General features: G+C 37.7%; 1 protein-coding gene across 2 annotated transcripts in view; it reads left to right on the top strand.

Annotated features, from left to right (window-relative positions):
* The window catches only part of FRZB (frizzled related protein), a 32,853-nt gene extending 17,930 nt beyond the window's left edge, over positions 1 to 14,923 (top strand). For both annotated transcript variants that reach the window (XM_034428939.3, XM_034428947.3), the window contains 4 exons: positions 2,887 to 2,952; positions 3,646 to 3,850; positions 6,054 to 6,117; positions 13,373 to 14,923. In XM_034428939.3, coding sequence (XP_034284830.2) covers positions 2,887 to 2,952; positions 3,646 to 3,850; positions 6,054 to 6,117; positions 13,373 to 13,483 — 446 coding nt within the window. In that variant the 3' untranslated portion in view covers positions 13,484 to 14,923. The remainder of the gene's footprint in view (positions 1 to 2,886; positions 2,953 to 3,645; positions 3,851 to 6,053; positions 6,118 to 13,372) is intronic.
* The last annotated feature ends 10,082 nt before the right edge of the window (positions 14,924 to 25,005 follow it).

Here is a 25,005-nt window from a genome sequence, read left to right as displayed (position 1 = left end):
CTTCAGGAGAACCGGTTGTTAACTTTCTGAGCAGTTTGGTGAACTGGTTGTTGGAAGAAATCATTAAGACAGAGAACCGGTTGTTAAATTATTTGAATCCCACCACTGGATAAGGGTATATATGGTCTCAGGAAGAAGGTGCAATTCATCATCAGGAGGAGGAAGAAAACAGCAAACATAAACTGGGGCTGGCAAAGCCATTGGAGTGCAAAGAGGCAGACATCAGGGAAGCCAAAAGGGTAGAGATGGATGGAAGATAAGTGGCAAAGGGGGTGGGGGGCGGGGAGTTAAAGAGGTCCTGTGGTTAATTCTTGTACAGTAGAACCTCTGGTCACAACCATAATTTGTTCCATAACTTTGGTTGCAACCCGATTTGGGTGTGACCCGAATCTAATTTTGGAAATTTGGCGCTTGCAAAAAAAATGCCACAGAAGGGGAAATCGGCCGCGAAACAAAAAAAAATTGGAATTTTTTTGGTCGGAACCCGATTTGGTCGTGGTCAGAAGCATTTGTGACCAGAGGTCCTACTGCAGGGGTGAAATGCTCCCGGTTCGGACCGGATCGCCCAATCCGGTAATGATGGAGGCGGGTGGTTTGGAAAACCAGTAGCAAAAATCCCTGCGCCCCCCCCACCATGCCCAGCTGAGCTGCGCAATCATCAGAAGTTTTTTTAGTTTTTAAAAGCATTTTTACTACAACCTCTTCTGCCGAAAAAATGCCAAAGAGGTTGTAGAAAAAATGGTTTTAAAAGTTAAAAAAAATAAATGGCCACGCCCACCCAGTCACATTAACCCCCACTAAGCCACGCCCACTGAACCAGCAGTAACAAATTTTAGATTTCACCACTGTCCTACTGTATTTATAATTCTATAAATACAGGTGAACTGCTAAGTTCCCCGTATTTTGATCACTTGACCATGGGACTCTGCAACACCCATAATTTCAGGGACTGACATAACTACCATTTGTTCAGTGCAACCAAGTTCAGTGCCAGCTTAACTTAGAATAATTGCTGAACAAATGGTTGCTAAGTGAGGAGTAGCAGTACAGATAGTCCTCGACTTACAACAGTTCACTTAGTGACCATTTCAAAGTTACAACAGCACTGAAAAAAAGTGACTTAGGACCATTTTTCAGACTTAGGACCGTTGCAGCATTCCCATGGTCACGTGATTTACCATTCGGATGCTTAAACAACGGACACACATGACGGTTGCCGTGTCACTGGGTCATGCGATCCCCCTTTGTGACCTTCTGATCAGCAAAGTCAATGGGGAAACCAGATTCACTTTAACAACTGAGTTACTAATTTTAACAACTGCAGTGATTCCCTTAACAAATATGGCAAGAAAAGCCGTAAAATGGGGCAAAACTCACTTCAAAGATTTCTCACTTAGCGACATAAATCTTGGGCTCAATTGTGGTTGTAAGTTGAAGACTACCTGTACTTTTGTCAGCTCATTTTGCTTTGTTTTCCTTTCCCCTTAGCCAAGAAGAGGGAATGTTCGATCTTCCAAATGTTAAAAGTTACCGTCAGTGTGGAAGATGTTAAAGGATGGAGTGGGAAAGATTTGCTTTGGTAGCAGCCTGTGGAAACAGTAGACAATGTGAACTTGAAGGTGCTATTAAAGTCAATCATTGACCTGCAGGCTGCTTGTATCCTAGAAGAATTCCACTCTTTGCTATGGGTTTCTTATCAGGAAAGGAGAGTATTTAATTTTTTTTTTGCCAGAATAAAAGTACAGGTGCCCTCATTCACTTTTTTCACCTACTGTTCCACCTCTCCTGTCTAATAAGTGATCCACCAGGAGAGATTTGCCTGAAGCAAAGCATATGGAGCATTAGGGACATGGAAACTTGACTTCTGCATTGTTCTGTTATTTAAGCATCTCAAATACATTCCCCCCCCCCAAGGGAAGTAGGGTGGCCTTTTAAGAAGGAACAGGGTGACATGATAGCTGTCTTCCAATACTTGAAGAGGCTGCCACAGAGTGGAGGGGGTCAAGCTATTTTCCAAAGCACCTGAAGGCCAGACAAGAAATAATGGATGGAAACTGACCAAGGAGGGATTCAACCTAGAAATGAGGAGGAACTTTCTGACAGTGAGAACAATCAACCAATGGAACAGCTTGCTTTCGGAAGTTGTGGGAGCTTCATCACTTGAGACTTCCAAGAAAAGAGTGGACTGCCATTTGTCAGAAATGGTGTAGGGTCTCCTCTTGAGCAGGGAATTGGACTAGATGGCCTATAAAATCCCTCCCAACTCTGTTAATCTGTTAATCTTTTCCTCTAGAATGAACGGTTCATGACTTTTGGGAACATTACATCCCACCGATCACTGTATCAAAGAACCTTGGTCCTTTGTTATCTATAAGGATAACAAGAAAATATCATTGAAGTAGATTTGGATTTGCCTTGGGATAGCAGCAGTTGATTGTGTAGTAGAGGAAGGTGTTGGGAAAAATCTGGGAGGAGAGGTAGGCTGGTGGGATAGGTCATGTCTAGACATACCAAGGAATCTTCGTGGTCTGCATTCCCCAATAGAAATATTCTGCTCTGAATCAGTGTCTTAAGACAAATCCTGTCTTGTTTTATGATCCTGGGAAAATAACTTCTTGCAAACTTCAATTTTATGCTGTGTCTAACTGTATGCAGAAAGAAATGCCTGTAATGATTATAACAGCTTTCTTTTGACAGTAAGATTTCTAATAAATCTGCAGGATATTGTCTATAAGCAATAAACTTATATTTTTTTCCCTGTCAACAAATGGGCTGAGTGAGACACAAACCAATTCCTACTGACAACACAGTTTATTTGTGATTATTGCCAAATCACATACCTTTCCTTTTTTTAGTTCTAATGTGAAGGGAAATTCTGTTTTCTAGAGCGCTGCAAATGCAAGCCTATAAAAGCTACCCAGAAGACCTACCTTCGGAACAATTACAACTATGGTAAGTGTGGCATGAGGACAAGAAATAAATTTTGAGGAAGAGAAGATTTAAATGAAAACAGAAATGATTTCACAGAAAGGGATTCTTGGGTAGCTACTTCAGCCAATTGTTATGTCCAAAGGCAGGCAGCTGTTGGGGACCAAAAATTGTCTGCTGAAAGTGACTTTAAAAGAGCTCAGGTTCCTCCCTCACCTGTTTCACGCTCAAAACAACAATTTTAGGTAGTTCAGGCTGCCAAAAAGATTGACCATCCCAAGGTCAATTAAAAAGATTCGAAGCTTAGTGGAATTTGAACCTGGCATTCCTACTTTTTCACCTGAAACCTTTGAGAATAAGTAGCTTTCTGGAGGGAACAAGATCAACCAAATACATTTGGGAAATTTCAGAAGTATTAGATACAAATGCAAGCACTTCTTTAGAAAAGAAAAACAAGAATATTGATTTCAAGAAGGCAGGTATTGTTATTCTTCATCACTAATAATCAAGTGATAAGACTGTCATTTTCTTAAACTACTCTTCTGGTGCTAATGGCAGTGCTTATTGTTTTAAGAAAATAAGAACTCTTTTATTATGTTTTCAATTAATTTACACCTTTTTTAAAAAAGGCTTTGTCTCCAGGGTCGAAAAGAACAAAATATTCTGGAAGATGCATTAGATGTCCTCATTTTAACCTCTGTTCTTCTTTTTCTTCAGTTATTCGGGCTAAAGTTAAGGAGGTAAAGACCAAATGTCATGATGTCACTGCAGTGGTCGAAGTAAAAGAAATTCTAAAATCTTCATTGGTGAACATTCCTAGGGACACGGTCAATTTATATACAAACTCTGGCTGTCTTTGCCCACCACTTAACGCTAATGAAGAATATATCATCATGGGCTATGAAGATGAGGAACGTTCTAGGTAATAATGGGCTCCTCCCTTTAATTAGTTCCACCAAAACACAGTTAACTGAGTAAAATTAGGAAACCAAAAGAGAAATCTTAAATCTTGATTGTGGACTAAATGCTATCAAAAACAAGCTATTTTATGGCTGATTAATATTTTTATTTAAAAAGTTTTTTAAAAAGAAGAGAAGAATAGCTGGAGGAAAAAATCTACACCTCTGATTAATAAACTTGGCATAGTTTTGAGAAAGTTAGTAAACAGATGCATTTGTCTCATGAGTTTTCTTGTAGATGAGATCTTTGTTTATATATGTTTTTATTAAACAAATGAACATACTTTGTGCCTCTTGGTTCCCTCACTGTCTTAATATTTTTATATAAAAGTTTATCTGATTTTTTTTAATACTCCATCTTTATTTCCAAGAGTGTTTTTGGAGTTCATTGACTTTCTTGCAAAATAAAAATGGTAGGTGATCATTATTCAGAATTCTATCAAGTGCATTCCCAGTTGCCCAGAAAAATAATGCTTTGTGATAGATTTTAAAATTCCCATCTATTCAATGGTGCCCGAAATTAAGAATGCCCAGCTTACTTCATGCAGACATTTCTTGGAAGCATGCACAATAAAAATCAGTAATCAGGATTTAATAATAGAAAACAACCCTTGGATTGTTGAAGAAGGTAATTGGCACCAAGAACAACCTCTCAGATCTGATCAAATGGTTTTTATTCAGCTAATGCAGACAGCTTGCATTTTGCAATAACCAAGCTTGCCAAAGCTTTCAGTGGTCTAGACCATAGTTCTGACTCACTCATTGGCTTGCTGTAATCCATCTGTCTTGTTGGATGCTGGCCTCAGACAGTTTCTGAACCTCAGTTCCTGAACCCTTGTTTTGTGGAGTTTGCAGCACGGTTTCCTACCATGGTAAAGAAACTTTAAAATAGGTATATCATAGCACTCCCCCAAAAGCAAACCTTACATTCTCCCCAAACTAGTCCTGTCCGTGTGTGTGCATTATTTCCCATTCTTCAGATCTTGGCTTCCTCAGTTGTTGTCCTTGGTCATGAAAGTCTACCCAATCAGTCATTTAATTTATAACCAATGGTCATAGTTCCCCATTTTGCAACCTTATGAACTGTAAGGTATGCACTTCTAGTATTCTCAGCATTTTTCTGGTTGGAAATTCTTGAAGTTGCAGTTCTAGCACATCTGGGGGGGAGGGAAGAAGTGCAACAGGCTATTAACACATCTTGAGTGACAGATTCTGAAAAAAAATGGGATCTTGGTTGGAACTCATGTTTCAGAATCAGAGACTTGTATGGACCTGGTCAAGTGAATCTCTGTGCCTGGCCCATTACATCAGATTTTGTTGTGAGGTTAATTTTATTTCAAATGCAAGAGATAAATGTGATATTAGCTGATTTCTTATCCTTTTCCCTAAGCTAAAATTGTGTCAGGCACAAAAAAACAGTTCCACATGTGAAGGTCCAAATTAACTGATTTATTGCTAAAAGCCTATGTATAGGAATCTTCTCAACTAATGGTTAGAACTAGATATGAGTCAAAGGCATTGGGGAGGGAGGGTGGGCTTACCTCGTGGCTATGCCACAGTGACTCTAAACTGATCCCTCTTTTAACTCCTCCCATTGGCTCTGCTAGTCCTTCAAATTGTCACATTACATCAGTTCAAGGGCTATCTAATTACAAAGATCTACACCTCTGTTATATATGTTTCTGCCTAATTTTATGCAAAAACAGTCTTGTGACACCTTTATATTTTTGATAGATTTATTGTAGTTTGTTATGTTGGAGTCACAAATTAAACAAAGCCACCCATGAAAATGGTTCTATTTCTTAGAAGGTCTTAAATCTATCAAAGTCTATTACTGCAATGAGTTGCATTTTTTCTTGCATCTTTTAAAATTCAGAATAGCTAAGGCAGGATACAGCTAAACTACTGTAGTATTATGTACTATTCATACTCGTATACTTATATATCCATAGCTAGCTTTCCTTCCATGAGTATAGATTGTATTAACAAACATTTGTACAAGTGGGAAAAGTAGGCTGTTGCTATGGGACTTAAGTGGTCCCAAATAGTGGTCCTTACTAGATCTGCATTTGCTCCTTGAACATAAAGTTTTCTCTTTCTTCTTAAACTGAGTTATTTTACTTTTTATATATAATTGTTGTTGTTCTTTTTCTTTAAAATGCAAAGACTACTCTTAGTGGAAGGCTCCATAGCTGAGAAATGGAAGGATCGTCTCGGTAAAAAAGTGAAGGTAAGACAAATTTAATTAACTGCTTAACATTTGACCTTGATTATATGTTGTTATAATTTTTTTTTTTTTGGCTCGTTTCTAAACAAGTTGCTGGATTCTGTTTGTTTACTCGGAAACAAACAATTAGGCTTCACTGTCTAGCTTGCTTAAGTGAGAATATAGCCTCAGGCAACTCCTTTCCCCACAGAAATGAGTTTTTTTTCTACTGTATACCATACTGAATCTCCTTTTCATTATACCAAGTATCTCCCATGCCAAAACAAATTCCAAAATCTGTAAATGAATATATAAACTGAGGCAATCCAAACTAGAGGTGAAGAATTATATCATAGAGAATGGTGTAAAAATATTAAAACACATGTTATAGAAAATGAGTAAAGAAGCATGGATAATTATGTAGTATGATTAAATTTTAGGGACAGCACTTTGGGAACAGGTTAGGATTCTTTTCAACACAACTCTTTGCAGGTAGTAGTCAACATACGGCCACAATTGAGACTAGAATTATGGTCATAAGTTATAGCAGTCATAAAGCAAGGCATCCATGCAACCCTGACTCTCCCCACTGTGGATGCTATGTGGAGCATGGGGTGTCTCAGAAGGTGGGGAAGGCCCTGGGTTGATGAACAAATGGTCGTAAATCAAGGACTACCTGTATATCAATTGTCTGTGCTTAGTGATGTACCCCATGTTAAGATGAACATGAAAAACATGTAGGAGTATGTATTATGACCGATGAATACAATATTTGCTAGAATGGAATGTCAGTGACAGAATGAATGCTGGAGTAATGAAGCAACAGTAACAAGATACTTTCCAGATCCTTTTAAAGAATTACAGAATGTGCAGGGAAAAAAATCCCAAAGACAATTGCAGTTGACAGCAGTTACTGAATACCGTTGATACAGGGGTGAAATCCAGCAGGTTCTAACAGGTTCTGGAGAACCAGTAGCAGAAATTTTGAGTAGTTCGGAGAACCGGCAAATACCACCTCTGGCTGGCCCCAGACTGGGGTGAGAATGGAGATTTTGCAATATCCTTCCCCTGGAGTGGGGAGGGAATGGGGATTTTGCAATATCCTTCCCCCAGAAGTGGGGAGGGAATGGGGATTTTGCAATATCCTTTCCCTGCCACGCCCACCACACAAACAGAACCGGTAGGGAAAAAGTTTGGATTTGACCCCTGTGTTGATGCCATCCACGCTGTAGACCGTTCATTTTGTAATTTTGGCAACAAATTGGAAGATATTGTTGAAGAACTGTGGGTCATGTTGATGTCTAAAAAGTTGCTAGTTTAAGATCTCCATGTTACAGAGTGGTACCAGTGGGATTAAGTGTTGATGATTTCAGAGTAATAATTATATTTTGATCCAGAATAGTGTTGTTTTGTTGTGTAAAAAAGTGGAACCAATTTCCAAACTTGGCCAGCTTCTTGGTTTCACAAGGAGTTTGAGGTTGAAGATGGAGCAGGAGGAACCATATATGTTCTGTTGTGCTCTTGGATTTTTTTCAGACATAAAATGACTGATATTTGCTATAGCCTCATAGAGCATAATTGTTCCTAGAAGGCATTTTGCTCAGAGTTGTCTCTATCCTGGTAAAAGCACTAGTTACTACGTTTTTTAACAGAAATATCCACTGACTGTAAACTTCCTTCTGCAATGGCATCAACCCAATTCAAGCTTTTCAAAATAGTTAAGTGTCAGAAAAGAAAGCGACACCCCTGACACCGTTTGCTTATCCTTCTGTTGAGAATTGGCCATATCTACAGGCTGTGGAGATCTTGTCAGCACTACCGCTAAGGCTTCCTTTGTCTTTACTTCTCTTCTTCTTTTTTTTAAACTGCTGCCAAAACACAAAACAATAGTCCACTCAATCCATCTCAACGGGGGTTAAGAGGCTATTAAGTCAGAAACTTTTAAGTACATGTCTGAGGGGACACCAGAAGAGAACATGCTGAGCTTTGAACATGCTCCTGCTCTTTCTCGGTTTATGGAAGGTTATTTTGAATCCAGGAAAATCCTTTCAAATTGGCAATGTGGGGAGGACAATGGTGCGAGCTCTTTCGCTTGAGCTTTGTTTTGTGTATGACATTGTGTCCAGAGATTCACTTTGCATAACAGGGTTTAAAATCTGATCTGTTATGCAACATAGATTATTTCTTACTCTCACTGCTGAAAGAAGGAAATGTTACAGTCCACTTTCCCACGCTGGTGTTTAAACGTGTAGCCATCATATTCATTTCAACATATAGCCTTCAGCCACATATACTGGTGACCAGCATCAATCTCTTACTGGGGTGCTTTCTAAGCATAAAATATGGCTGATATTTTTCTGAAAAACTCTGTTACTGTGGACTTATTGTCCTTGATATGAAATGTTGCCATTCTTGTAACAATCACTCACTTTTTAATACTTAGCGATCATGTTTATGTATAGTAGCAAGAGACATGTGGCAACAGAAATGCCTTAGAACAGGTGTTCTGTCCCCGTCTCACACACACACACAAACAGTCAGCAAGGGTTTAAATAAAACTTGCAGACAATAAATTCCTTCAATAACAAGATTGGCAGCAATCCAGTAGCTGCTTGCCAAGAACTTTACTCACAGAGGGAGGTGTTCCTCCTCCGTCAGATAAACCAAAACAAACACACAAAGTCAAAGAATTGTCAAGTCCAGTCCATATTAAATCCAAGGCAGGCAGATAACTTAGTTTCAGAGATACAATGCGACTCGCTCAGTTGTTTAATTTTGTCCGTCACAGAGCCTGAATGGCCACCACACCCCCTTTTATCCCCTGTGGGGTGTGGTCCAGTGACTCAGCTTAATCTCTGGCACGCCTCCTTTTCTGCTGCGTGCGCTTGTCTCTCCGACGCTGGCGTGGATCCATCCAAGACTTATCTCCGTCACTGTCCGACTGTGACTGTTCGGAGATACCTGGCTCCTGACCAATCTCTTCTCCCTCGGGAGACACCTGAGGCATTGCCAGAGAGGAGGGTCCTGGAGAGGGAGGCCTGACCAACTCCTCTCCTTCACCTTCGGAGTCTTCTCCCTCCGATAAGACGGGCTCGGGGGTCGGACTCACAACACAGGGGTGGGGAAAAAATGGCCCTATTATAACTTGTAGACTTCAACTCCCAGAATTCTGGGAATTGAAGTCCACAATCCATTAAAATTGTTCCCCACCTCTGCCTTATAAGGGAGTCATCTGTAAGACACAGTTACATATCTTGTCCTAAAAATAGCATACATAAGTCAAAAAATGTTTTGAAACATTATTTTGACATGTTATAAATGATTTGTTAAAAACACAGGCAGCAGAAAGTTCAAATCTTTGTTTCAATTTATCATTTGATAAGAGTTAACTTTCCATTTGCAGTCTGTGTTTAATAGTATTGATCACTTTCTAGGTCAAAGTGGCCTGGAAACCGCGTTATCTGGTTTTCTCTGTGACCAAAAAAATTTGCATTTTCTTCTTCCTAAATATTTAACCTACAACATTAAAACTGCGTAACAACTTAAAACTCTCAGTTATGAATGAAGTCCTCCAAAAATTTCCATTTACCTAACAGTTTTAGACAAAAGTGTATGCGATGGCACCCAGGTGTGCTGAGGTGGCTTTGAGGCTCTTTGATTAAAAAGATAAAAGCAAAATAGAATTGAATGGAAAAGCAGTAAAATGTACAGCCACCTGAAAAACTAACTATAGGTGAGAAAATGGCTTTTTTTTTTTAAGGTAGGTGGAAGTTAGTGTTACTAAACTGTCAGTCACTTGTGGTTTGGTTTGGTTTGATTAGATTACTGCAACACACTCTTGCATGGGCTGCTTGAAGATGCTTTGGAAGCTCAGCACAAATAGAAACAAATGCTTCTGGTTATGCTGATGTGCCGTAGCTTCTAAGTCAGTGGTCTGCAACCTTTCTGGCTCACGCAAATGGAGCTTTGCATGCACGTACTTGCCCACGGCTTGTGCAAATGGAACTGTGCACTCACCCACTACTTGCACGGCCCAGTTCCGAACAGGCCATGGCCCGGTACTGAGATACAGCCTGGGGGTTCGGGACCCCTGTGCTAAATGAACTATATTGGTTATCTAGTTGGCTTCCAGGTTTAATTTTAGATGCTGGTCATCCCCTATAGAACCTTTCATGGAATAGTGTTTAGTTTTTTGAGAGACTGCCTATCTCTGGTTGTTTCTGCCCATTTGGTGCATTCAGTCAGAGTGGGAGCTATGACCCATTAATTAAAAGTTGTCATCTTATGGAACTGAGGAAGCATGCCTTCTCTATTGCAGCCACTGCTCTCTAGAGAAGCATTCCCCCCCCACCTCCCTGCGAAAGATATACAGCTTCCATTTCCTTGGTTTTCTGAAGTCTTTTAAGACCTGGTTGTGTTCCAAAGCCTGAGGTTATGGATGTCTGTGGAGCCCCTGTTGAATTTTTGCAGGTTACAGATTGTTATTTTGGTCTCTACAATCATGTGTTTTTATTGTGCATTGCACTTATGGTAAAGAGCTCAGAGACCTCTTGGAGATGGGCAGCCTTGACAAATCCAAAAATCCAAAAATAAAATGATTAATCTCTCTGTGTATCTCTTCTGCTTAATAAATCTGCTATTGATATTAATATTTACCTAAAAAGAATCTAATCTCCCACCCTCAGAAAGATATATGTATATATAAATCTGTGCATGCAACATGCTTTTGTATGTGTGCGTAGATAGGTGTATGCATCTGTATTCCTATCAGAAGCCATACTTCAAAAAAGGAGAGGGCCAGGACCAAAAAAACTAAATGTATAAACTATTCATAAATACTTACTAAAATTAATTACCTATAAAGTAAAGCACTTCAGTAATAAAATTAATTGATTCCACTCTTCACAGAAGCCACATTATATACTCTCTCTAGCAGAAATCACAAAAAAGATGCAGGTAGTAATACCATAGAGAGCACTATCTGGTATTATCATAAGTGGATATTGGGGAAAAAAAAGAAAAGTGAAAGAAATAAATGAAGAGAAAGTATATTTTGTTTGAAAATTATTAGAAGGTAGATTAATCTTCCAATAAAATAAATAAAAGATGGATATGTTAAGGAGATGGTGTGGGAACGGTTTGGTAATGAGTGAAAAGAATTATGCTTCAGTGTGCTACCAAAGTGCGCGAAATTATGGTTAGGTAAGGGTTAGGATTAGGATTAGTGGGACATATGAAAATGGAAACTTGGTGGAATGAGGAAAGAAGCTATGGATGAGAATTTAAGAGAAAGTTTGCTGCAAAAATTAGGATAATATACTGTATAATGTAAATGTAGAGAAAAAGATAGTTATCAAGAATATTGTTCAAGAGAGACAGTGTCATTGTGTCCTCCTTGATTTCTTAAACTCCTTAATCTCATTACACATGGACAGACTTAATCATAGCTTCAACTGTAAAACTCACTTTAGTTTTTAGACCAAGCAAAATCCAAAACAGCTAAGGAATTTCCAGAAGGTTGGCACTCAAAGGAATCAGCCATCAAGAAGTTTATTAAAGATAAACCAAATTTACACTTCATTCAAAAGAGACAATTAAAAAATCTAAAAAGGAAACAAAAAGCTAAGAAGACCCCCCTCTCCAGCAATCAACATCCAGATAAGCAGGGATTAACACCAGGAGCAACACCACACAAACAAGCAGTAAACAATGCCTTAATCAAGGAACTTCCAACTCAGGTTATCAATCAAGCAGTAAACAACAGCCTAAACAAGAAACTACCAAGGAAAAAAATAACAATCCCACCAACTGGGTAATGAAACCTCTGCAAGCAACCAACCAAGCAAACTCAGAAAGCACCACAATTCAACCATGAGCTACATATATTCTCTTCTATTGATACATAAAAAAGTTAGGATCAAAAGAGCCAGAGAAGATGCAGAGCATCTAAAAAAATGCTTTGATCTCATGAGTGACAAAACTAAAACAAGGAGCATCCAGCACAATGAATAGAATGAAAATAAAAGTGAAGGCAATGTTGGAACCAAGCTATTTGCAAAGGTAGAAGGGTATGGAGAATGGTGTTTGTCTCAATTAGATTTTGCCCTATATTTCCTTCTTTTATCTCATACATTTAATTCCTTGCTTATTATTTCTTACTCTTTTCTGCACTTTTCAGAACATTATTCTGCAAATTTTTATTCAAGAAAGGACTGAATATGACTAAAAAACAGATAGCAAATGGGCTGAAAAAAGAGATTGTCCTCCCTGTGCTATTGATTATCTTGCAAGTTTTAGGATGTTTTTTCTAATTTATAGGAGACCTTTAAAAAAAGGATACCTGCATTCTTCTCATGCTATTTATTTGAATTTTGGACATTTATATTTTGACACCTGAAATTCCAGGAGGAAGGAGAAGAGATGAAGGGAATGCATATAGAAATGGAAGCTGGATGACTGAAGGATAAGAGAATTGGTGTAGTTTGTCCATCCTTGTCATTTCCTGTCCAATTGTTGTATTCACTTTATGTCAGTGGAGATTTGTGTTTGTATTAGTGTCTCTGCTTGTTTTCATTTTTCTCCAGTTTGGCCACAGTTGGCTTCATTTAGTTTTTATTTGAAAAAAAAAAATTCACTGCAAGGCACTTTTCAGCCTGTGTCATCTTATGCTGGTGTTCCCTAATTCATTTCTATTAATAAGATCTCTAACATTAAAGTAAGAAGAGTTGAATTATTAAAATAAAGCAGTTATTAGTACTGAATGATCCAGCCCAGGTTTCTACCACCACTTTCACAGATGTTTAGACTCTTTTCCTCCTGTAATCTCAGCAGCCATGTTGAGGATATCGGAAGTGAAGACTGGTAACTCTGAGATTTTTTTTGCTCCTTTCTCTTGAGTGCCACAAATGTTGAGCTGGAACTCCAGCAAAGAGGGTGGGTGGGTGGATGGATGGATGGATGGATGGATGATAGATAGATAGATAGATAGATAGATAGATAGATAGATAGATAGATATGCATCACAACAGATCATTAGAACAGAATTATTTAAACCAGAATGTGGCCATTAATTTTGCATTTCAATCCCTTAAACTACAAATAAAGTGAAAGAACCAATGACTGCTTATCTAGCGTTGCACATAATTGTATATTATAGAAATATAATTCTGATATAAATGGCTAATCGCTTTTTATTAAAAGATGAGAGATGAATCACATCTTTAGGAAGAAAATTGAACTGCCTTTGTGGCAGTCTCACCTTTTCTTTTTAATCTTACAGCGCTGGGACCAGAAACTCCGTCATCCTGCCAAAGGCAGAAATGAACCTGGACAAAGTGATTCTGCTCCCAAATCTGGGAGAAGCACCAATCCACGACAAAGGCGCAACTGAGATGAAAAATACATTGAGGCCAAAACTAATCCATGGACTTGTATAAATTAAAAGACTTGCCTTCTTGAAGCAGCAAAAGAGAAATTGCACTATTGCACGTTGCCTTTTATTGTTTACTATGAGTTCATTTTGTAGCCAATGTTAGTTGTTTTTTTTTCTTCCCTTCTTGTTTTTTTGCCTTTTGCATTGTGCAGGAATACAAACACTTGGAAAAGAAAGGTATATTATATTCACAAACATCTATCTGTGAATTACATTGACAAACATTTTTCTTTCTTTGAATGGCCAAATTGATTTTATTAGATGCTCATGATAATTGTTTGTATACAGTTCTTTCAGTCTAAAAAGCCACAAATACTTTCTTTATATGCATAAATAAGTTGCCTGAAAGGACATTTTTTAAAAAAACGAATCCCACAATTCTTAGGTTGTATTAAGAAACATAATCCAAATTCCCCTGTAGTTATAAAGAAGAATGAGGTGAATGTGAAGAATATCAGGACCCCACATATTAAGAAAAATTAAGATTTTAATGGGCCTTTTCTAATAGAAATAAAACGCCAAAAGGCAAATGAGTTCTAAAAGTTGTTATCTGGGAAACACAAACTATTTTTATAATTGGCAAGTGGAAAAATTGATTAATTTTAAAGAGTTTGCCCCCTTCTCCTTACTCATATGGATACTCTTTATGGCAGCCTAGATTATGCAAAGAGATTATACCAAGAGAATCCAGCCTTTTAGAGTAGGTTTGCTAATAAATGTCAATTCCGCTTCAATAAACCACTTATATGAAGCTTTGTTTTAAAACATTAGCCATGACAAAGACCGCGCCAAGGACTTACTTTTGAAAGTCTTAATCCTTCTGGGAAAAGTTGTATAGAATTGTTAAAATCTTGCCCAAAGATACCCCATACTTGTCTTCTGTTAACACTTCTCCCTCCTTTTCATTGTTGCTGCCAAGTTATAGGAATACAAGCAGTCATCTCCCTCCATCTCAGCATAGATCTGCATTTTATCATTTCAGGCTGTCTTTTTTGATTGTATTTCATTATCTATATGCAACTGGAATGTTTAATGGTCAATGTTGGGGATCTGGATGAATTCTTCTGAGGAAGCTGAAAGGGTGATCCCTCAGCTATTATTGGACTAAAACTTCCTACCATGTTGACTGTGGACAATGGGAGTCTGAGTCTAACACTGCTGGAGAACCATAGGGTCTTCACCCTTACCAGTAACAAATAAAAGCATCAACTTCTTTGCAATCAGCAGACATTTTAAATAACTTACAATGCATATTTCTATTCAATAAGTGCCAACAGATCATCCTAATGATCAGATCTTTTAAGTCTTTTGTAGCAGTGCCAATAGCTTGGAGTTGTAATTCCTATCTTTCTCCCTTTCTGAATTGAAATAAAACAATTATTTTAGCAAAAAAAGAAATGGCATGTCTTTCTTTGGCATGTAATAGTATGGTGGTATCATTCAGAAATTAAATTTAAATTTAATTTAAACTAGACTGAGTGCATACGTAAGGCTTCAAAATGATAATGGTTAGATATAATTTTCATCATATTTCAATATGACCCCAAAAAAGAACCCCGGGGGGTGGGGGAATCTTTTCTGAGGAGGAAGTGACATGCAATATTTAACTTTGGTTGTCATTCTCCCTTTTTTCTATTTTTTTCTTTTCTTTTTTTTTTGTCTGCATCCTTCCTCCAATTTTTTACTTCTCTAGTCATTCTTAGCTTTATACCAGGGGTGAAATTCTGCAGGTTCTGACAGGTTCTGGAGAACCGGTAACTGATATTTTGAGTAGTTCGGAAAACCAGCAAATACCACCTCTGACTGACCCCAGAGTGGGATGGGAATGGAGTTTTTGCAATATCCTTCCCCCAGGAGTGGGGAGGGAATGGGGATTTTGCAGTATCCTTCCCTTGCCATGCCCACCAAGCCACGCCCACAGAACCAGTAGTAAAAAAACTTGGATTTCACCCCTACTTTATACCCTTTTGGTTTAAAATGTGTCTCAAGGTCAAGATGCAACACATTTTTTTTATATGAAAAAGCTTCCCATACTCATTGCATGACTAAAAATGAATCAGATACAGATATTTTGCAGATTTTATTTTCAATAATGATTGACATTGTTTTTTCTTGGGTGCAGCTCTAAATGTACTTTATATAAGTGCACAGTTGCCAGTTACTTTTTTTTTAAAAAAGGCATAAATATGCTGTACTTGTGGAACAATGTATTATGTCAAGATAAAACTTTACTGATGGCAATCCTGTGGTCTCTGCGCAATCTTGGAATGCACAACAAAGTTGCTAGCTCCATTGTTTCCTGATAGGATGTCTCTCTTACTTTGTCACTTCTATGTTAGCCATTTAACATGGGGCAACTAGGATGAAGCTGTGGAGTGATGGAGTGGCCTAGAGGTGGAGCTCTCACCTTACAATCAGGAGGTTGTGAGTTTGATCCTAGGTAGAGGCAGATATTTCTGTCTGTGGGCACACTGAGAATATGCTGAACAAAACTCCGCATTGGCAAGAGGAAGGGCATCCGGCCATTAAAACACTCTGCTAGCTCCATTCAGTTGCCCAGACTCCACCCCACAAAGGATTATGGGGTCGTTAAATGAAGATGATGATGAACTAGGATGGAACTCTTCTGAACTAGGGTAATTTGCTCAAGATTGGCCACCTCTTTATGGGATGCTGGTGATTGTTCTTAAAGATGTAATGAGCAATACTGGCCATTCATTCTAGCCATGTCACCTCCTACATTTCTCCTTAGAATCTCCATCTTGCCAGGTGAGACAGAGAACAGGTATAGAGACAGAAAATAGGATGTTTGCCCCTTGCAATTTCTCAGGTGGATTTTTAAAGGGGCAACACAGCTACCTAGCTCAAATAATGAATGACACCATTAATCTTGCTCTATTTTTCTTTTTCACTATAGAATTTGCCAGCCCTTTGGGCCACTACTGGCATTTTAAGTTTTGACAGCATGTTACAAGCATTCTCACGAATTGTTGACATGGTGGGTATGGCCAAATACCCTTTTATTACAAGACAAATTTGTATAGTTCCTGCCCACAACCCATTGTAGTCTCTAAGGATGCTCTTGGCAAGTTTCTTATTATTGTTAAATTAAATTGTTTTTGCCACCCATCTTACCACAGGGCTTCTCTAGATGGCATTTAAAAAGGTGAGATTAAGTTTACCTGATATATTTTCTTTATATTTTCTGTCTGTCTGGTTTTCTTGGTTAAAAAAAAAAAAGCCTTCTCCTGCACATTTGGATCATTTGGGTAGTTTCTGTTGTCATTATGATTGAAAAAGAGTAAACACAGTTGATTGATAATAAATGGCTTCAGCCAAACACTAACCATGAGTGAAATAAAAGTTTTCGTGTTATCATTCATATTCTCTGAAAAATGGCCAAGAAATCATAAATTGTGCCAGGGTATGTAAACTTACGAGCACAACTGTATCATTTACCTCCAGGATCTTCCTATATTGCTACTGGCCAATATAGATATACAGTACTTGCCTGCTTACTTTAGGCTGGGCAGCTGGGATGATCTTCAGGCCTTGGGCAATCCTGCTGGAAATACATTCTCCTGGAGTACATTCCCAGAATTCTTCGCTCATCCCTCCCAAGACACCCCCCCCCACACACACTGCCCATTTCCCACCATGATGAAGCAGTACAGCAAGCCTCAAGGCAAAAATATTATTTCTAGTGTGGCTAAAAATAAAATCAGCTCGTGCTGCTAAATGACAAAGAAATACAGATAGATTGGACAGACTGACAATAACGCTTTGACAAGCGATCTGGCAAAGTGTGCAAATTGTTTTATCATATAGCAAATGCATGAAAATGTACGTGAAGTGGGATGAATTGGGTTATCGAGGCAGCTGATTAAATCCATACCTTTTTGCATCTGGGTATTATTATTTCAGGGAGCAAATGTGTAATTACATCTTCTCCGGCTAATTAGCAGGATGCTGTTACGTTGTGAATGATCGTTTCCTGTTAACTATGTACCCTTGAGGATAAATTGTCATGAAGCCAAAGTTCTTTGTGCTTCTCATCCCAAAGCATGCCATTAAGCTTGTCTTATCACAATTCCCCTGTAATTTTTGTTATTTTTGGAACAAATTTATTTTTAAGACAGAGGCATGCACTGGAGACATGGGCAACTGAACTCAAATCCTAGATCTAGAATGCAGATATTTAGACTATTAATTCACACTCCCTGTTCAGTGCAGAAATCCAGATTAAAGCATTCCAAACATTTGTTTGACTAACTTCTGTTTGAGATATGCCCCATATCTCTGGTAAGTGGCTCCATTGTCAAATTGCTATTGCTGTTAGGAATCAGAATCTGCCTTGCTGTACCTTAAATCCATGATCGTTTCGGGCTCCCTGGAATGAGAGAGAACATGTTTTGATTTTCAACAACTATCTTGGTCTCAGCAATTTCTCCATGTAGAGCTTCCCCACCCATTTCATGAGGTTCAGTTCCAATACTAAAAAGTAGCCAAGGACCACCAGGAAGCAGATGCCATAAAGAAATGCATCTCACAAAGGAGAATTGGAAAGTAAGAGAGAAGAAAGAAATATATGCTAAGCATGAGTGGAAAGATGGATATGTAGGTAAGTATTATTTGTGTGGGGTAGCTTGGCCATTTTGGCTTTGGTGTGCACTTTTCTCGTGATGCTCATTCACAGTTGGTATGAAGCCTCCAAATTAGCCATAATTCTTTTCTAATTGCATGTCCACAAAACCCACTAGGAATAATTCTGGTTTCATGATTCTGGTCTCCAATATCTTTTGCTTCATTGTATGGCTCTGCACCAAATTTCTTTGCTTTCTCATAAATCCATCTCACTTGATAAAAATCCCTCTCTTTCTTTTCACACTTTCAACACTGATTTGATATTCTTTTTTAAATTTCTGATGGTTTGGCTGGTGTCATATATACCATTGGTACATCATTGTATTCAAAGTAAAACACAAGGTAAATTTGACACCAGTTCCCCACATTTCTCCCATATATCCATATTTACAGTATGTTATAACCAAAGATTGGATCCCATTTCACCATATAGTCTTTAACTTGTTCATCCTCTTTATCAAACCTTAATAACAATTTGCATATTTTAGTTATTATATGACCATCATTTATCCATTCAGTCAGAGTCTCTTTCTTAGGCTCTCTTGCCTTCTTGAGCTTAGCCTAAGCTTCTTCTGCATTTACTGCTCTCCTAATATAGCTTCTGGATGCCTTCTCCAAGGTCATTCCCATGGCTTCCCACAGAAAGTAACAGGATTTGTTGTTTCCATCTTTACGTTATATTTCAGGTGGAGTGTAAAAAAAAAAATAAAGTCCATTACAATTGACTTTGTTCTGCGTTGAAAGAAATATTTGGACCTCTGAAATTACTTCTGTGGAACAATTCTTTTTTAATGGACATTTTCTTCTTGAATATTCTCCTTTACCTAAAACAAGTGTTACCTTTACCTTTAAGTTGTCTAATCTTTTTCATATGACTTTTTAAAATATTTTCTTTAATTTCTTTATACATTTGTGAAACATTTCACAGCTTTTGTGTAATTATTTCAGTAGTAGCTTTAAAGTTTTGCACATCCCAATAAAAATACCCTAAACCTATTAAAAGCTCCAGATCAGAAATTTTCTGTTTCAGCAATATCTAGAAGATCAAGACAATTGTTCTTTGTAATTCATCAGAATTAATTGCACACTTCCATATAAGTTCTGAAATACAGCCTTCCACCATGTTTATTTTTTAAGAATGTCTGTGGGGAGTCAAGTGCAGGCAAAAACTAGCCCTTGGTTTAACAGAAACAGTTTTATTTATTTTTAATTTAAAAAGCAATAATAAAAGGCCACACTCTATCCAGATATATACTATGTTGATACATTACGTCATCCTCGGTTCTTTGGAAGAACTCAGTGGTGTATGAGGGTGAACACCAGCTAAAGAACAGGCAGCTGTGATTTCACATTATTGTGAACAGATAATATATGGGAGAAACCGATGGACTCCAGTTTTTGTGATGCCAAGTTCTGATGGAATGCACAGAAACCAACTTCCTAAAACTAGTTTTAAGTTGAGTGAATTCAGTGTGAAACAAGATAACTCTGAATTTTGAAAAGTATAACGATGTCACTATTTCTATATGATATTTGGTATGTTTGCACCTTTTTAATTTAAGCACAGAATAGCTGACTGTTTTATAGAAAGTTACCTCTCCCTCTCCCCTTCTTTCCCCTCCCCGTTGTCCTCCCTCTCTCCCGTCATCTAATTGCAATATATTCATTGTAAGATATGATCTTTCTTTGTTCCAGCAAATGGAAAACCCCAAACACAGTAAGAGTTGAAGCTTTTCCTTCTCCTGTTTTTTATAATTTAGGAGCTATGTCCTTGACTTTCCCTGATACAATCTGTTTCTCTTTATCATAAAATAGCCAATTAGTCCCAAATGTCTTCAGAATCTTCTGAAAACCTCAGGCTTTGGTGTAGAAAATGAATTCCAATAACAAAGATTAACCGCAAGCTTGGAAGTTCTTAGACATATTATCTCATAAGCCACAGCATCTGGATGTTACGTATATTTGGAGCATGTTCTCCTCCTTTCAAGCATTTATTTCAAAAACACTGACCTATTGTTATTTTGAACAGGCACTGAATGTTAGGACGCTACATTTCTGCAAGCCTTTCAGATTTTGACACGGCTGGAATTGTCTTCTATTATCTGTGCCATGTACTATGTCCTAAGTGAGCGCAGTTACAAGACAACAAGACGACCAAATGATTATGATGTGCAGTTGCTAACATCTGGATTCTGATGGCAATACCATTTTAGCAAAATAAAACAGACTTCATTGATAGGAGTTTGCCACTTCCTAAAAGAATGTGTGGTATTGAATGGAACTGCATTTCACAGAGCTACACAGATTATGTGATGAGTTTTGCTAGATCAGAATTTGTTTCCCTTTAATGATTATCCTGAATCTGCAGGCTGGACCATTGCTATTCCTGCACAAAGCTATTGTGCAATACCTCTGCTTTATTTACAGATTGTTATGCTGGCTGCCTTTGGTAACCCTGCCCTCATGTCCATCCTCCCCTCATGTCTACCTCTTCTTCCATCTTTTCTCTTGCCAGAGAAAATCCATTAAGAGGAAAAACTGAAATTGTTAAGCAATGCCCCTGAGACTGGTCAAAAGAAGAGACCCACATTCTGGCAGAAATATAGGGCTATCATTTCCTTTCATGGTTTTGTACTCCAGCAACTATTTTCAGAGCTTCAATTCTTGCTCCTGACTGTCTGAACTCTGGAATAATGGGGTGTCCACCCCATTTCTACTTCAGCCACTCAGAAAGTAGATTTTTGGCTTTTATGTACCAGAAGGGTTCACATACAACTCCAATTCCTCTGCTGTCAATGTTACAGATGGCGATTCTTTTTGCTCCATCAGTTACATAGGATCGGCTGTTTGGATGTGTTATCAGAACAGGGATAACTGCAGAAACATGAAACCCTCATATTCTCCCAATAGTAGGGGGGAAATGTTGCCCAACAATCTAATGGTTATATACCGATCAGGATTATGACTTTGAATGAGCTGATCTTCTTCCCAGAATGATCTCAGTTGGAAGCTTCAGCAGAATGATTCGTTCTCAGCCTCACTTTTTTCTCTTCAGACAAAGGACAATGAAGGGTCATTCAAAAGAATAATTGAGCATGAAAAGCAATTCAAAGACTGGATTTAGACAAAACAGTGAGCCACAGAGTAGCAAACTACATTTGAATTTAGCATATTGGGTACACCATTAGTCTAACTGAGAAATCCTTGTCAAGGTAAACCATGTTAATTTAAGCATATTATACAAAAGGATTAGAGAAATGTATTATTCACATTTATATCTCACCTCGATTGAAACAGCTGGTTTCCCCAGGCCATGCAGTAAACAGAATTGAGATCTTTTCCACTTTGGCCCTGCTTTCAATCCCAAGAATCTCAAAAAAAAAAAAAAAAAAGTCTTCACTCTCACCAAGCTGAAATGCTAAAGATGAATAGGGAAGAAAGTCAGACAATCACCTTTAGGCTTCAGATGTCAAAGGCCATGGACTGGAAGAGGGGTGGGTGGAGAACGGCCGTCATCTCAATATCCCACAGAAGAAGAAAATCAATTGGTATTGGTTCTCCTTATTCCTGTTTCATATTGTGAGTGTTTGCCTGGCCATGTGAAATATATTGAACTAATGAGCTGCGAAATTATATAGTCACTTTTTCCTGCTAAGGTTGCTGAAGTCATCTCCAAGTTATCCCTTGGGGAAATAGACTTCCCCCAAATTCAGGACTTAATAATGATACAGAGGCCTCTCTGTAACACATTTGAAACCTCCTTTCCCCAACTCTATTTTTCTATGCTTTCTATCATCTTTACAAGCAAAACACATACACCTATATGCAGATAAAATAAGGGAGAGAAATGAGAACATATGAATGCATGAATGTTTACAGTTCAAGTTAATTGAATCATAATGTTATTGTGGACAAAGGAATAATACTGAATTTATTTGTGTTGCCTTATGGATAAACATTTTATTATAAATATATATTCCCCCCAGCGGAAATAACATGAACATCTATAACCTTGTAAATGACAAATTGCTTATTCCCTATCAAACCACAATGAAACCTCATTCATGGATCATTTTGGAGGTAATTCACCATTCCAGAAGGTCTATTAAATTTGAAAGGATGTCATCATGATAATTGACATCATTTGTGTCAATCTGCATCATCTGTGTAATAACTTAATCATACCAATGATGCAAATAGCCATGAATTACCCAATTTGCCTTATTTTTGTAATGATGTCATTAAACAAATCACATAAATCACTGCAGATGTTGTAAAATTAACATCCATTTAACTGCCTTGTCTGGACTACTTCATAGGAAACAGTCCTGTCTGTAATTTCGGTGGAGATATCCAGATGGCAAGTTGGCCTGTTGTGTTCCTTGTGGGGAGATTTAAGAAATCAAGGTTTCACTTGAAGAATTATAGAGTTGTAAATCAAGAAAGAAAATGTGCTCCATTGTGAGATAATGTGCTGAGCCTCTCTGTAATTGCTCCTATCTCCACCACTCTCTGGGAGAACATATGGGCTCCCATGTAACACAGATCCTCATTTACCTGTTCTTGTGGATCTGTAGTCTATTTACCTACTGAACAAAAGGATGGAAATACTTTCTTACTTTAGCCTTGGACCCCATTCCTCCTTTGATAAGTCCATCCCAGTTGTTGCGGGCTTTGTTTGAAAGAAGCCAAGCCTAAGAGGAGATAGGAGGAAGTGACCATAACCTGGACATCACCTCCAGCCTTTCTACTAAGGAAAGACTTGTCTAAAGCTAAACAGCCAAGCAGCTGCCAGGCGAGGTGGGGTGGGAGAGAGGTGAAATGCTACCAGCTGACTCTAATTATTCCCATCCCAAAGGTAACTTAAAACCATACAGAAATCACATTAATTGCAGTAAAATGTATCTAACATGGCATGAGTAGGATTTACTGGCTTCAAGAGCATTTAAGATATCAACTTACAATATAATGGGACATCCTGATTAAGCAGTTCATTGCTTTAGGTTATGTTTGGAACATATTGGAACAGTTTTAATCTTTGCTGAGAGTCCATAATAAAGGTTTTTCTGTAAATTCTAAACATGTTTCCAAATTTGTCCTCCAGTAGGTGCCTCTCTCTATTTTGGTTGTATTTTAGCAAGATTTTAGAAATCAGTTAACTGCTATACAATCTCTTTTCACCCTTTACTCCAATGATGTTACTTCTCCTATCCTTCCTCTTTTTCTAGTTATCTCTCTCTCAAATATTCTCAACATCTATAAAAATGCTCCCTCTGGAGAAGTTTTATGAGACTTTGTATAATATTATTTTCTAATAAATTTTTGATAGTCTGCTTGACAAAACTACTAGTGAAAAATATGATTACCAACTACACGGATTTAACATTTTTTGTCCTTAATCCTAATAAAAATGTTTGCTTAAAGAACAAAATTGTTATAAAAATATAAAAGCCCCTTCTAATAGAGATGAAAAGGAGAAAATCAATTGAAGGACAACGAATCCTGAAAACAAACTTCTTTTAGAAGGTGAAATTAAACAAGGTATTGTAAAACAAATACAAAACATACACATTTTGACAACGTTTTGTAAATTAACATAGAAGCCATAAGAGCAGGTGATTAGAACTAGGGCTGCAATATGAGTTTAGGGTGGCAAAGAAGATTTGAACAGATTATCCCATGCCATTTTTGTTCATAGGGTTGCCTGGTCTGCTTCCAAAAAATAGCGGACAAGCGGGGGGGGGGGTTTAAGTAGTAAAAAAAAATACAATTAAATTATATATTTTCTTACAAACATTTTAACACGTATTAAAATAATCACTTTAAAACTTTACTTAAAATTCAAAACATCAAATATAATAATATGTAAAATATTAAATTACATTTTATTTTGCTGTCGTGTGTATTTTTTATTTGACTGCGCAGCTTTGATCAATTCTTTGTGTTTAAGGAATAATTCTTTAATTTCAGTACAAAGTTGAGAAATATTAAAAAATATACAAAGTTCACTTCGAACTGATGGTACAAGCAGTTGGTTACGTTCGTCAGTCCACAAATTTCCCATGACGCTGAAAATTCGTTCAACATTTGCATTTGATACCGGAATTGATGCACAATACTGGAACAGTTTCAGTAAACTCGGAGTTGGCTCTTTCTTGAAAAAGTACGTCCACTTATCAAAGGATGAATCGCCCTGCAGATGAACATAAACTTCTTCTAAGGCAGAAATTTCATCGAAGAGAGTGTTGGGTGGAAGTTCTTCTCGCCATGGTGATAATAACCAGATGTTCGTCATTTCTTCTAAAGTTGGAGGATTATTGCGATCAATTAGATTGAAACAATTTAGCGTCTCATATACTGAATCGGTGAAATTATACCACTTTTCTAGGTACGCAATGGCTCTTTGATACATGTTGATGGCTTCTTTCTTGAACTTTTGCACGGCATTCTCAGGCAAATGTTTTTTACGTAAGGAAAATAAAACTTTCATTCCAAAAAACTGCTCATCGTATTTACACATGATAATGTGAAGATCACATGCAAGAATTTTCTTGCTTTCCAGCTTCAGTAGGGTGTCTTGCATTATTGACATGAAGAAGTGCGTGAAATATAAATACAATTCTGAAATTGTTGGTTCATCGTCCTTTGCGAGTTCATTTTCCTGATCCGAAATAAGGTTCCAGATAACCTTATGGCACTCATCAGATCCAAGAGAAATAAAATACGATTTTAGAGGTATCCAGTTTAAAAGAAGTCTCGACCGCTTTAAACAAACTTAACCAACGTGTTGGAACATGGCGCAAAACTTCATGGAATTCTGACTCGCAAAACTTAGT

Source organism: Pantherophis guttatus, chromosome 1 (assembly GCF_059756535.1).
Source record: "Pantherophis guttatus breed Tessera chromosome 1, ASM5975653v1, whole genome shotgun sequence".
NCBI lineage: Eukaryota > Metazoa > Chordata > Lepidosauria > Squamata > Colubridae > Pantherophis > Pantherophis guttatus.
This window is presented reverse-complemented; position numbering and strand designations above follow the sequence as displayed.